We start from the raw sequence: 12,273 nt of genomic DNA, 5'->3' as shown, positions 1-12,273 counted from the left end.
ATTTTAACCACCATTTTCTCTGACTACATTTTACTGTGCCATAGTCTGTACTGTTCCTGTTTGAGTACCCCTGATTGATATTTTGAGGATTTCTGTACATTATTCTTAGCTTAAACAAACATAATACTATAAAAAAGATGAGCACATTTTGGTCTAGGATGTTCAGGAAAGCCTCTGTTTTAGAACTACAGAATACATTCTTTTGTTTTCTGAAAGTTAGAGTTAATCATCAAATGCCCAGTGAGCATTGAGTCAAATATTGTTGTCTTTCCTCAATTCATTACTGTGTTTAGACAAATTTGTGTAATCTCACTGCAACTCTAAGGTAATTTAAGAAAATGCAAGCTGAGTAAAGATAATTGAACTTGACTGGTGAATAAATTTATGTGTACGTGGCTATTATATCCATATGCACATGAATATGCACACAACTCATTTTCTGGCTTGACTGTGTGAAATCACCTTATGGAAGCAGCTTATGGAAGCATCCTCGGCCTTAATTTGGCTTCCTTTTAATAGAGAGATTTCTCTTTTTAATCAGGTCTTTTTCTGAAAAGAGAGAATCGTTTCCCTCTGGGACTGCAAGAGTCCCAAATGATGTAAAGTCTATTCAGTCATGTTATCAGTTCTCGATGATATTTAAGAAAGAATTTGTCATTTAATGGCTGTGGTTTGTTTTGATATGTCTCATAGGTCACATCCTCGAACTGGGTCTGTCCAGACAAGTCCATCAAGTACTCCAGTAGTAGGGCGAAGGGGCAGGCAGTTACCGCAGCTCCCACCAAAGGGGACGTTGGAGAGAAGTAAGTGCATGGTTTTTCCCCTAATGACATTACCAAATTGCTCATGAACGTTGATTATATTTTTTCTTTTTGCTCCGCCATTACAGTTGAAATCTCTTGAGTTTTTGTGTACAGAGTTGGGATTCGGTAATGGTGTTGCATTTTGTACTGCGTTTTCTTCTGTTATGTTCTAATATCTACAATATTCTTGGCTGACATGAATAATCAGCAGTATAATGCACACGAAAAAAGGTGGGCTATTTAGCATGAACCTGTTCCCTTTTCAGCTCAGTAGGTGTTTTGTCATTGACTTCAACAGGCACAGGAAATGTGCCTCTTTAATATGTTGTCTAGTGACAAAGTTCTGGCTCTTTTGGGAGTCAGGAATCTAGTTGATCACTTGTGGGCTGACATGGAGTGTACTACAGATTGCTAATCTAAAACCTCTGCATCTTGAAACAGGAAGAGCAAGAAGACAGGTAATGATCTTTAAAATAAGAAATGCCAGATATTTAATGATTCACATTTTACTGGTACTGTAATTGTGCTTATCTTTAGCATCTACTAAAAGCACGGGTTGATGGAGATATTTTCTGAAATGTTTAGAAACACAGGTATATAAATGCATTTTTGACAGCAAATACATTTTCACCCTTCTATTTCTAGTAACTAGATGTGCCATGCAAAATCAGTCTAAATGGCCATACACACACCTTTTTTAAAATCCTTCTTAACATGTATATTATATCTTTTAAAAAACTTCTGTTGTTTTTAACCCCTGTGCTTTGGTTCCTTTTTTGTTTGTTTTTTGTTTGTTTTTTGTTTTTTTCGTTTTTGTGACTTTCCGTAGACAATGGAGACAAGGAGATAGAATCTTATGAAGGTCTGTACATAAAGAAGGGCTTGTTTTTCACCTGAAAGCCTTTTCTCAGAGGCTGTACAGGGAAAAACAAACCCAACTGCAATTGATGTTACTTGATTGCACAGACATAGTCAGAATTATTGTCATAATGACTTAGTCTTTATTTTTAGACCTGTGGCTCATACATTTTACATTTTATGAAAAAATATAGTATAAATAATGCAATCTAAATATGATTGTCATTAGAAAAGTACCCAGACATGTACCCATTTTTAAACACCTAAAATTTACCCTATGGAAAATAAGAGCAGTTCAGCAGTTATCCATGTACATTCCCAGGACTACAGATATTCAGGCACATGTTTAAATATAAGCATTGGAGGCTATTTGATATGTTTTATGTCAGCCGTACATTTATTCAGAATATTTTTTTATTGCAAATATTCTGTATTATACATTTACTGAATTAGTAGGTAATTTGCAAATAATATAGGAAAAATTATTGAGATGAGATAGTCTTTCAAACAGTTATAATGTTTTTGCTTAAAATAAAATCCCCTTATATTTTATGGTATTAAACCCATTTAATTTACTTAATAGCAAGCCACAAGATATCAATTGCAGTCCTTGGTTATACCACTGAGGGTCTTTATGTAGTATTACTGTGTTCGTCTCATCAGACTTTTTAATGTAGTATTTCCAATGTTTACAGTATATTTTTCCATTTTGGAAACAAAACTTCATGAAAGGAAAACTCTTATATTAATTTCTTTGTTGTCTTATGTGTTGTGAATTGCTTATATGAAGTACAGTCTAGACATTCCAGTGAATAATCACATCTAATCACATGATGTTTGATGTCATTGGTGCCTATGCTTTTATGTTTTACCACTCTTTCCTGCTCTTTGCTTAGTATATCTATTTAGACGGTGAGCTCCTTAGAGCAGAGATTGTGAAGTACAACTTTTTGTATATACGGTATATTTTTACTTTATTTGATTAGAGAGGGTAACAGTCTTATTATTTACATCATAGTTTCTATGGAGAGAAATGTAATAAATACAATAAAATAATTATTTTTAAAGGAGTGCTAGAATTATTTCCTCTAGTAAGTACTGCTGGGACTCGAGGAGCTTTCTTTTTACTTGAAAACTGAGTAATATTTTCCTTTTACTTTTTCTTTTGAAAAAAGTAGTCTTTTGGAAAATCTAGGTTATGGAAAATTGTCAAATCCATGAATTTTGATGTTCTAATATACAATCAAAGCATCATAAGTGACTCAAGATACAGTAACTAGATACATTTCTTATTGAATTTTTACATATAAAGATGGTAAACACCCTTACACATCTAATCCATAGATACAGCTTTCATAGAGCATTCTATGTAATTTTCTGTAGTGAATTAAAAGCTCATATCCTAATACCAGTAGAGTTCTTTGAGGCTTTTTCAGGCTTCTTTAGGATTTTCTAATAATTTTCTTTAAATGGAGTAATAATTTTCTTTGAAAAGGATAGTGCTCTGCAAGAACAGCAGATTACCTAACTTTGTTCAGTGACAGAACATAATTAAGATTAATAGCAGTCTTTTTACTGTGGAGAATTGAATTTTACAGAAAGTTATTTTAGGCAAATGAAATACCAGTTACAAAAACTGAAATTTAATAGAATTGGAAACACTGACTATCATAGAAAGAGTTTATGTTAGTATTTAATGAATGTAGCATCAAGTGAACCTGAAAGTTTTGTAGATATTTTAGTAGGGTTCAATGCCTTTTTTAAGCCCCAGCGATAATCAAAACTTTTGTGTGTTGTTGGGAAGGCGATATGACCATGCCAAAAAATGTTGTCCCAGAGTAGTCCTTTCTGCTCTTACAGAACACATACTTGACTCAAATGAGAGAGGTGTTTCTATATTGCATGGAAATGTGCTGTGAAGGTTAAACTTTGTGTATTTTGAAATCAAGGATTTTATTGTTGACTAGATTAAGTTAAAATCAAACTGATGAAAAGAGTTAATACAAGTACCTTATAGGCAATGATGAATTGGAAGTCAGCTTTGTATAAGAGACAAAGAAAGAAGGAAAAACCTGTCTGTTGCAGACTCCCACACTGGACTCGTTTAGTTTGCATACATTTGAATAATTTGTATTTCTTACAAGGTTGTATCTGCATACCTTTTCTTTAAATGTAGTACAAATGCCAGAAGTCAAGTAGAAAGAAGACAATAATTTGCTGTTGGACATAATTTTTGTTATAAGGCAGCACCCACTAGAATGTGGAATATGATGTGCTTATGGCTGTGTGACTATAAATAGAGGGGGAGGAATGTACAGGGAAAAATCCAACCCTTTGGGTAATTGCTTTCCAAATCAAGAACAGAATTAAAAAAACATTGATTTGGGTTAGATTTAATTCCATGAACTGTATTATATGGATGGGAGTTTTTCCTCCAGAACACGAAGGTGCCTCTTGAATACTTTATTTCAAAATAGCCCAAAATGTTTGCTTTCAAGAAAGCTACCTGGGAGTAGCTATGAGGGACCATTCCTATCTGTGGTGTACTGAGCCAAACATATTTTTTATCAGTGTCCCACTTGCTCAGTAGAACATACAATATCCTTAGTTATGTTGCATTTACAGCCTTTTATGTTGCATTTACAGCCTTTTATGGTCATGATATTTTTGCTGATTCCTTAGGTTGCTACTGCTGTGTTTATTCCAGTACCAGACTTGCCTGTTAAGCAGAATGACTGGATGTTTCTGAAATGCATGTCAATAACTTGTCTACCCAGGCTATACCTTAGCACTTAGGCAGTTTGGCTTTTGTTTTAGATTTTATTAGTTTATTATATTTTCATGTTATGTGGTTAGAAAATAGTTCTGAAAAGATGTCTGGGACCACCTAAAAGTTTTTCACTACTAAAATGCCAGAACACTTTTTTTTTTCAGCTAAACTTTTGCATTTATAAATTACACTAGAGATAGAAATATCTTGTTTACATGAACATCTATAGAAAGTATCGTTACAATGACCTTGGTTTTAGTGCTGAAATATTGATGTACTCTTAAGTGTTCTGTATTTATCGCACTATAGCCAAGAAGTGAAGAGTGCACTATTTATAGTTCTTAAGGGTTAACATGTTTTTTTTCATGTATATGTGGCTCTAATGTATTTCTTTGTTCTTACTTGCCTTGGCAGAAGGATGAAATCACTGACCATTTGCTCCTAATTAAAATGAAATACCATGAAGTGAAAATATTCCGTATTCACCCTTTCAGTTAATTGTTAATTACTAATAAGAGAGAGAGTGCTTTTTCCTAATATAGACTTTTCCTTTTAAAAATAAACGTAGCCCTTTCTTTCTTCTTTCCACAAAAACTTCCCCAACCATTCACCCTTAACATAAAAACTAGAAAATCATGTTAGGCCAAAGAGATGTAATAAAACCTTAAAATTTGGAAATAAAATGCTCAGAAATTTAACAAATAGTATAGCTCAGTAAGGATTTGCATTTCCATTTACGCTTTATGGTAAAGACTTTAATTATATGATCTCATAATAATCTTGTGTCTTGGGAAAGTTATTTCAGAACCAGTTAAGGCCAGACATTAATGCTGATTAACTGTCCTCTCTTAACTTCAGGTGTGGATAATCTTTTTCCAGAATAAAATTAGATATGAATAGAATTAACAGGAATACTTGATTAGGTTTAATCAGGGATAGCTAGAAACCATTCATCAGTGTTTATATCTCTCAGATACATATTTAAATCTCTAAAAAAGGAGAGATGTATAGTGACAATGTAGTGCTGCAACTCTAGCAGTCTGGAATGGAAGCTACAGAGACATCCTGATGGTTAGGAAAGCACAGATACTACTAATGACAGATGTACATGCTGTTTATTTTAAGGAGTTTTATCTCATTTAGAACATTCTTTAAATGAGAATTCATTTTGCAACATGAAAAGGAATTTTATTGTTCGTTTTACATAGCTCTAGCCTAGTTTGATGGGAGACACAGACAGGTAGATATAATGCAATTGCAGAGGACCAGTATTAAGGCAGGTCATGATTCTATCATACTCTGCCAGCTATGATTTTGCAGGGTTTTTAAAGTATATAGCATGTGTGTATTTTGTTTTATAAAAATGATTGATCATGTTTGTAAAATATAGGATAGGAGCTTAGATTACCTTCAGCTTGGTTATGAACTTGATGACTTAGGCAAACACAGCAGTCTAAAAGATGGAAATACAGAGCTTTGCACCATCTGCTTTTTTGTGTGGATACTTCTGTGGTCCTGGCTGTACTATGTCAGAAACCTTCAAACTTGCACAGTGTACCTTGCATTTTGTGTGCTTGACAGCAAAATAAACAGAATAGGTTAGTTAACATCAGTAACAAGGCTTCCTTGGGATACTTTCTGAGTCTACTCTGGGGTTTTGATTTCAACTATGGTTTTGCAAAAATACACCTTTGGGTTTTGATTGTGGATGCTTAGTTCACTTTCCTGAGATGCAGCAGAATCCTCAGACCTTGAAGAATATGAAAATATTTAATTTGTATTGGTACAATTTCCACAGAAAACTTGAACAAGCTTTACCTATGACCCAGAGTTTAAAGTCTTACTTAAACGGTTCTGACCTTTCCAGGGAAGACATATTTTATAATTTTCTCTTGAATCAGCAAAAGGAGAAATTAAACAGCTTTATGAAATTTGAAGATCTTCCTGTATAGGTCTGAGACTACAAAGGGCATAAAAGGAAAATGACTGAGAAGCCATACAGCTGTGCTTATGACAGCCATTGTTCATTTACCTTTCAGGGTACCTACATGTCATACATTTTACTTCAACTCTAATGAAAATGTTTTTTTAAGTCTTAGGCACATCTTCTATACATTCATTTCTATGAGAGAAGGTTGACTGTATAGATGATATCCCTGCTGAATATTTGAATTTAAATTTTGAGTGTCTTGATTTCAGTTGAAATTTAACTGTCCTGGTTTTATCATGGAGTTGTAGAGCAGAAATCTAAGCACAGGTTAGTTTGCATTGCGCTGCATTGATTAAAGCCTGAATTTCTCTATTAGCAATAACCTCCTAGAACCAGTAGTTTTAAAATTACTATTACATGCTAGCTAAACTTAAAGTCAAGTAATTCAATGAGCTACTTAATTGAACATAAACTTGCGCAAGTAATGAGAGAACTGGAAAGAATTCTAGAAAGAGAGAACATGAAAAATCAATAAGCAATCAAAATCTGAGCCTTGAAAAACAACACTATATTGCATCATATCAAAGCTGTTTAATAAATAATTGACATTTAAATTGAAGCAGGCATATGGTATGTCAGTAATTCAATTTGACACTCTTCAGTATTATTACTGTTGTTACCCTCATGAGCTTTGTCACAAAAGAAAGTTCTTTATTAATGACATTAAAATATATATTTGTGTTTCTTATCATTAATGGCACTTTCACTGTTGTTCCCAACTATTTCAGTGTTTCCAGTATTTAAATATGCTCTAGGCAACTGTAGATACTAGTGGAAAATGTCTTTCTTTTTGCATTCTAACTACTCTGAAATCCAGGTAAAAAGCATATTATCTGGCAAATTGAGGATTTTTTTTTCCAAGCTAAAAAAAGCATTTACTTTGTTTCTTCTGCTCTTTTTAAGGTACCATGTCCACTAGTTTATGAATTATATTCAATTTTAAATATGCTATTTGAGAGTGGAGGCTTAGGCTTTATTCTCAGGAAAACTAAAGCAAAGCCAAGCAGAAGATTTAAACTAATTATCTACCAATATCTGTCTGTTTTCTCTGCTTTGGTACTTCTTGTCTGCTTTGTAGTGCTTAAAAATTTAGTAAGAAATTGGCAACAAAGAACATTAAGGGCCGCATAGGAGCATCATTAATTGCAGAAAGATCTCATTGGAATTAGCTAGAGATATAAATGACAAATAGCACAACAATTTATTTGATCTTTGATTCAACAAAAAAATAATTTCTGCCACAGACTGAGGGTTTGTATGTTATTGTGGGTGTCTTTTGTTTGATGTTTATTTTTTATTTGAGCAGCTTGTAACAAAGCATGCATGTTTTTGTTTTGCTTTTTTCCCTTCTCTCCTCATCCCTTGCTTATCTAATGCAGCAGGAGATGAAGAAAACAAGCATACTGGAGTTCAGGAGGCAGAGGTCGAGGCAGGTCTGTCAGACCACAAGCACCCATCTCCTTTAGATATGTTTTCCCCTGAGTATATAGAGAAGCCTGTAGATATATTTAACATAAAAAATCCAGAGAATATTTATATCATTTTATGAAAGAACAACACAAAAAAATTCATTGTAACATCTTTTATTTGCCAGTTGAAAATGCTTAAAATAATTCAACATGACAAAAAAGTACCCAACTATTTTACTCTTTTTATTCTTTTTTATGAAAACACTCTGTCACTATACTCAAGTAACAGACTTAGCAGATCTGGGTGGGTACTTCTTAGACGTGGTACAGTCTACTTTGCATTAATAATTTTTACAAGCAGGGAATTAAATTTTTTTGTATTATGACACTTATTTTTCCCTTAGTTTGCTTAAGCAGACTGATGCTGGACAAAAATTGCAGGCAACTGCATTACATGGAAATACTTTGACCTTTTTGTATGATGTCTCCATCCTGCTTGGAAGGCAGTTCAGTTGGTAGTGTGATGATAACCAATAGCTCATGATAAAATCAAAAAGTTGCAAATACTTTTTTCAACTCAAATACCATGTGATTAAAACATAATGTAACTTCTAATTTCAGGAAGCACCCAGTACAGGTTTGAAGATATGCAGAGATCTAAAGATATAATTTCTCTATTTTTCGGTTTCTTTTTCAAAGGAAGAATCATAAATGCATAAATGTGTATTTACATGCCTTGTTAATAGGTTACATTCTGTTGTCCATAAGTAAATAATAATTATTAAACCATAATTGCCAAAAGTGGTGGAAGCATGATGCAAAAAAAAAAAAAAAAAAAAAGAGATGAGTTGATCAAGAAATATATTTAGCAATAGCTGGTAGGAAAATTACTATGAAGCAAATGTATGCCTAAAATTTTAAATGCTGCTTAATAGTGTGTCTGAATCCTGTGCCCTGAACCCTCTTCCCATTGTTATTTAAGAGAAGAAAATATATATTATTATTTTCTTCTATGAAAAAAGTCAGGTATAATTACTATGATGGGACTCATTACTTGTTCAAAGCTCTGTATGCTATGGTAATTTCATGATTTCAGTGGTGGAAACAGGTTTCCTCTTTAATGTCAGTTCTCACTTAGGCATCCAAAGTGTCTTTTATGATCTTTGCCGTCCCCTTTTTTGTTGTAGTACAGTTTACTTTTTTATTGCTTTTGTTACGATTCTGTCTCTGTGGTGTTCAGTGGTGTGTGTACTGTGTGCTCTTCACTCTGCGTGTTTTGTGCTAACTCAAGCATAGTGCATGGAGTTTTGCTCATGTAGCTTGCAACAGGTTTGTGTGTGCTTGTAGTTACATTGTTCTTAATAGTAACTTTTCCAGCTGTTAATCATCATTGTCTGTTTTTAATGTTGTAAAGACTGTGAGGAAAAACATCAAACCCCACCTGTTAATGGGAGAAAAGGCAAGTTGATTATGATGTTGCTTATGAATTGTGGGTGCTTGAGAAATTTCATTTCTTTTTTTGCTGCATGTGTGTGTGGCTTCATTGTACTAGCTCAAAATTAGTAAGTTCACAAATGTTCATTTTCAGTGTGTTGTTTTACTTCTTGGATATAATTATTTTCAACTGAGGTTTAAAAATATTTCTTGGAATGAAAAACTCCAGATGTTTATGTTTTTGCAGCTAATTGTATTACCAAACAAACAGTTTGCACTAGGTAGATATCAGGTTGGCTAAGGCGTAGTTTCTATATTTCTTCTCATTTTGGAATTCCTAGGCTGCCTTGCCCTAAGAGGCCAAGTACAATTTGCAGACACCTGCAAAAGTGTCTGCATTGTCTTCCACTTTTTACCAGGTCTATATTCTTTTCAATTGCTTGAAAATATATTTTACAAGCTTGGTATGTTTTAATGTAACTAGAAAAAATTGACCATTTTAATTATCATATACTTCTAGAGAAAGGCTTATGTTATTAGCAATCATTTCTATTGTTTAGTTTGTATTTATGTTTGATGTTCTCTTCTCTTTCAAGTGCTGTAGAAATAAGCTTAATTCAAAGCACTGAAATGTTAACATGGAGATTTAGGTTTCTTATCTAAAAAATAGAACAAGAAAGTTGCAATGAGCAACCATAGCTTACTTTGAAGTTTTAGTCGAGTTCATGCTTCTAAATTACTTTGATAATTTTCAATAAATATATTACTACTTTTCCATGTACTTCTAAGACCTTTAGATTTTCTGTCATTGTTGTCTTCTGCCAGTGAATGAAATGTAAACTAGGTGGTGTCTTGGATTTATTGAAATTTGGGTATTCACTCTTACAGTTCCATCTCTACCAGGAACCTACGAGGGGTATAGATCCAGTTACAATGTTATGGGCCATTGCTAGCTGTCTATTCCCCAGAACAACTTAGCACAGAGAGGACAGATACCAGGAGAGCAGGGATTCTATTTTGGCTGTGCTTGCTTGCTGTCTGGGAAGCACAACCGCACCATTTTGAATGTCTCTTATTATCAAGTGTAGACAAGACCAAATGGTGTGCCTTTGCAGAGAAGGTTTTGTGTCACCAACCTGTCAGAGCGGTCTGAGGGGTCACCTCACCTGCTCTGGTGGCTGTGCCAGCACAGTCCTCAATAAATTCAAATACTGGGAGTCTGCTGCTGTAACAGTAATCCATGCTACTAACCAGATAGTTCAGTGTCATTCTTTGAAGATCTAAATTCCAGTTGTAGTAGGATTGGAGGCTTTGGCCACTGACCTGACAAAACTGACAAAACAGTACACAGTGATTTAGTCAGGCTAAATTTGGTTTTGTTCTTGGTTTATCTTCCACTCCTTCAACAAAACCAGTATTTTATACACTTACAGAGCCTGAAAGATGTACATTGCACAATAAACTAACTACTACTAACCTCTATTTACATAGTTTCTTTCATACTTTTTTAAAGTTCTCTAAGGTGTCCATTTTATGTATTAGAAGTTTTTTCTGCAGAGCTCTTATAATCCAAAATATTATTTAATTGAATTTTAAATATTAATTACCAAAACTGTCATCCCTTTCCAATCTTCCTCTTCCTTTGCATTTCTCTTTCATGTATTTGTATGACATCTTTTGATCATTTGAGTTTGTGAGAAAAGAATCCAGGTAATCATGCATTTTACTGTCTTAATTTAGGGTGCACAGAAGGTGATGTGGTTACCAAAGCAAAATTTTAAGTGTTTCATATTCCCTCACTCTTCAGAATATTTTATAGGATTACACTACAGCTTTGTCTATATTATGGAAATCAGGAATGCTTTGCAGTTCTAATCTCCCATACTGAGAAGTGTCTGGAGCATATTTGTGCCTTGAGTTTATAGCAAGACAAGACCCGGGTCTCTGAGTCCTGCCCTTTCTGTGCGCTCTGTTTTCCCCATGCATGGGAGTCCCACCCCTCTGTGAGCAGTCTGGATGCCTGAGGGAGTAGAACTGAAACTGTGCTGTATTCCAGATAATTCTAAACTGTTGTGCAGTTTAGACATAATCTAAAGAATTTCAGTGACTGAAGGCCAAACTAGGGAGAATAGGGGGACTCCAGTCAAAGAAGTGATGACAGATGGACCTGCTTAACTGACTTGCAGGAGCAGTGTTCAAATACACTTTTTTGAGAAACAAACATGTTCCTGTCAGGCCAGAGGGCACTCTCATCTTGATGGCTGACCTGAACATCTTTTTCCATCTAAGACCATTTGGCTTTGTGGAACTGGGGCCTAATCTTTGCCTGAACTAGTGAACATGACTGCTGTGAGTCTCCTAGGTGCTTTCTCCTCCCCTGGCTCACTGACTCTAGACTTCACTAAGAGACCACAACAGCTTCTGAATTTTGCATGAGAAATGATACTGGATGTGTTTTACGTGGGCTTTGAAGAACACTTAGCACATTCCTTTGTGTTATGAGTACCTAGAGAAATAATGCATTTTAATTAAATTCTAGTTCAAGCAAAGTAAAGTTTAAATAAAGTATAGACCTGGTTAGATTGTGCTAGTTGTAGACAGGCACATAACTGCAATTTGCATAATGGGAAAAGAGTGAAATTAAAACAAATCCCAGAATACAACACAAACCAGTAAAAGGAAAGTACCAGTAAAATGCTCTAGACTGAAGAACCTACATTCTGTTAAAATTCCTTATGATATAGGGGGCTATTTTACAAATTTAGCTCTAAAACTACCAGGGAGATATTATAGATGAGAAAGAGTCTAGCTACTAACTTGTCCATAAATACCTTCAAATTTTACTTACAAAAAATTTGAGATTACATCTTTTAAAACTACATTGCAATGGCATGTAGCATTTCTAAGACTGGTATGTGACAATGGGATGTAATTTTGTCTGCTAGTCAAACACAGTTTGTCTGGTTACTAACCAAATGCTTCAGAAGTAATGCAGAAGAATGAAATGGG

General features: G+C 34.2%; 1 protein-coding gene across 40 annotated transcripts in view; it reads left to right on the top strand.

Moving 5' to 3' along the window:
* RIMS2 (regulating synaptic membrane exocytosis 2) overlaps nucleotides 1-12,273 on the top strand; it is a 446,716-nt gene that overhangs the window by 315,085 nt on the left and 119,358 nt on the right. For 27 of the 40 annotated variants that reach the window (XM_063389477.1, XM_063389557.1, XM_063389462.1 and 24 more), the window contains one exon: nucleotides 694-803. In XM_063389477.1, coding sequence (XP_063245547.1) covers nucleotides 694-803 — 110 coding nt within the window. Of the gene's footprint in view, nucleotides 1-693; nucleotides 804-1,632; nucleotides 1,666-7,800; nucleotides 7,855-9,244; nucleotides 9,290-12,273 lie in introns of all 40 variants that reach the window. The other 13 variants (XM_063389634.1, XM_063389522.1, XM_063389615.1 and 10 more) reach the window with 2 other exon arrangements.

Source organism: Prinia subflava, chromosome 1, assembly GCF_021018805.1.
Source record: "Prinia subflava isolate CZ2003 ecotype Zambia chromosome 1, Cam_Psub_1.2, whole genome shotgun sequence".
In the NCBI taxonomy this organism is placed as follows: Eukaryota; Metazoa; Chordata; class Aves; order Passeriformes; family Cisticolidae; genus Prinia; species Prinia subflava.
The sequence above is the reverse complement of the archived record's forward strand: the minus strand, read 5'-3'. Positions and strand labels throughout refer to the sequence as shown.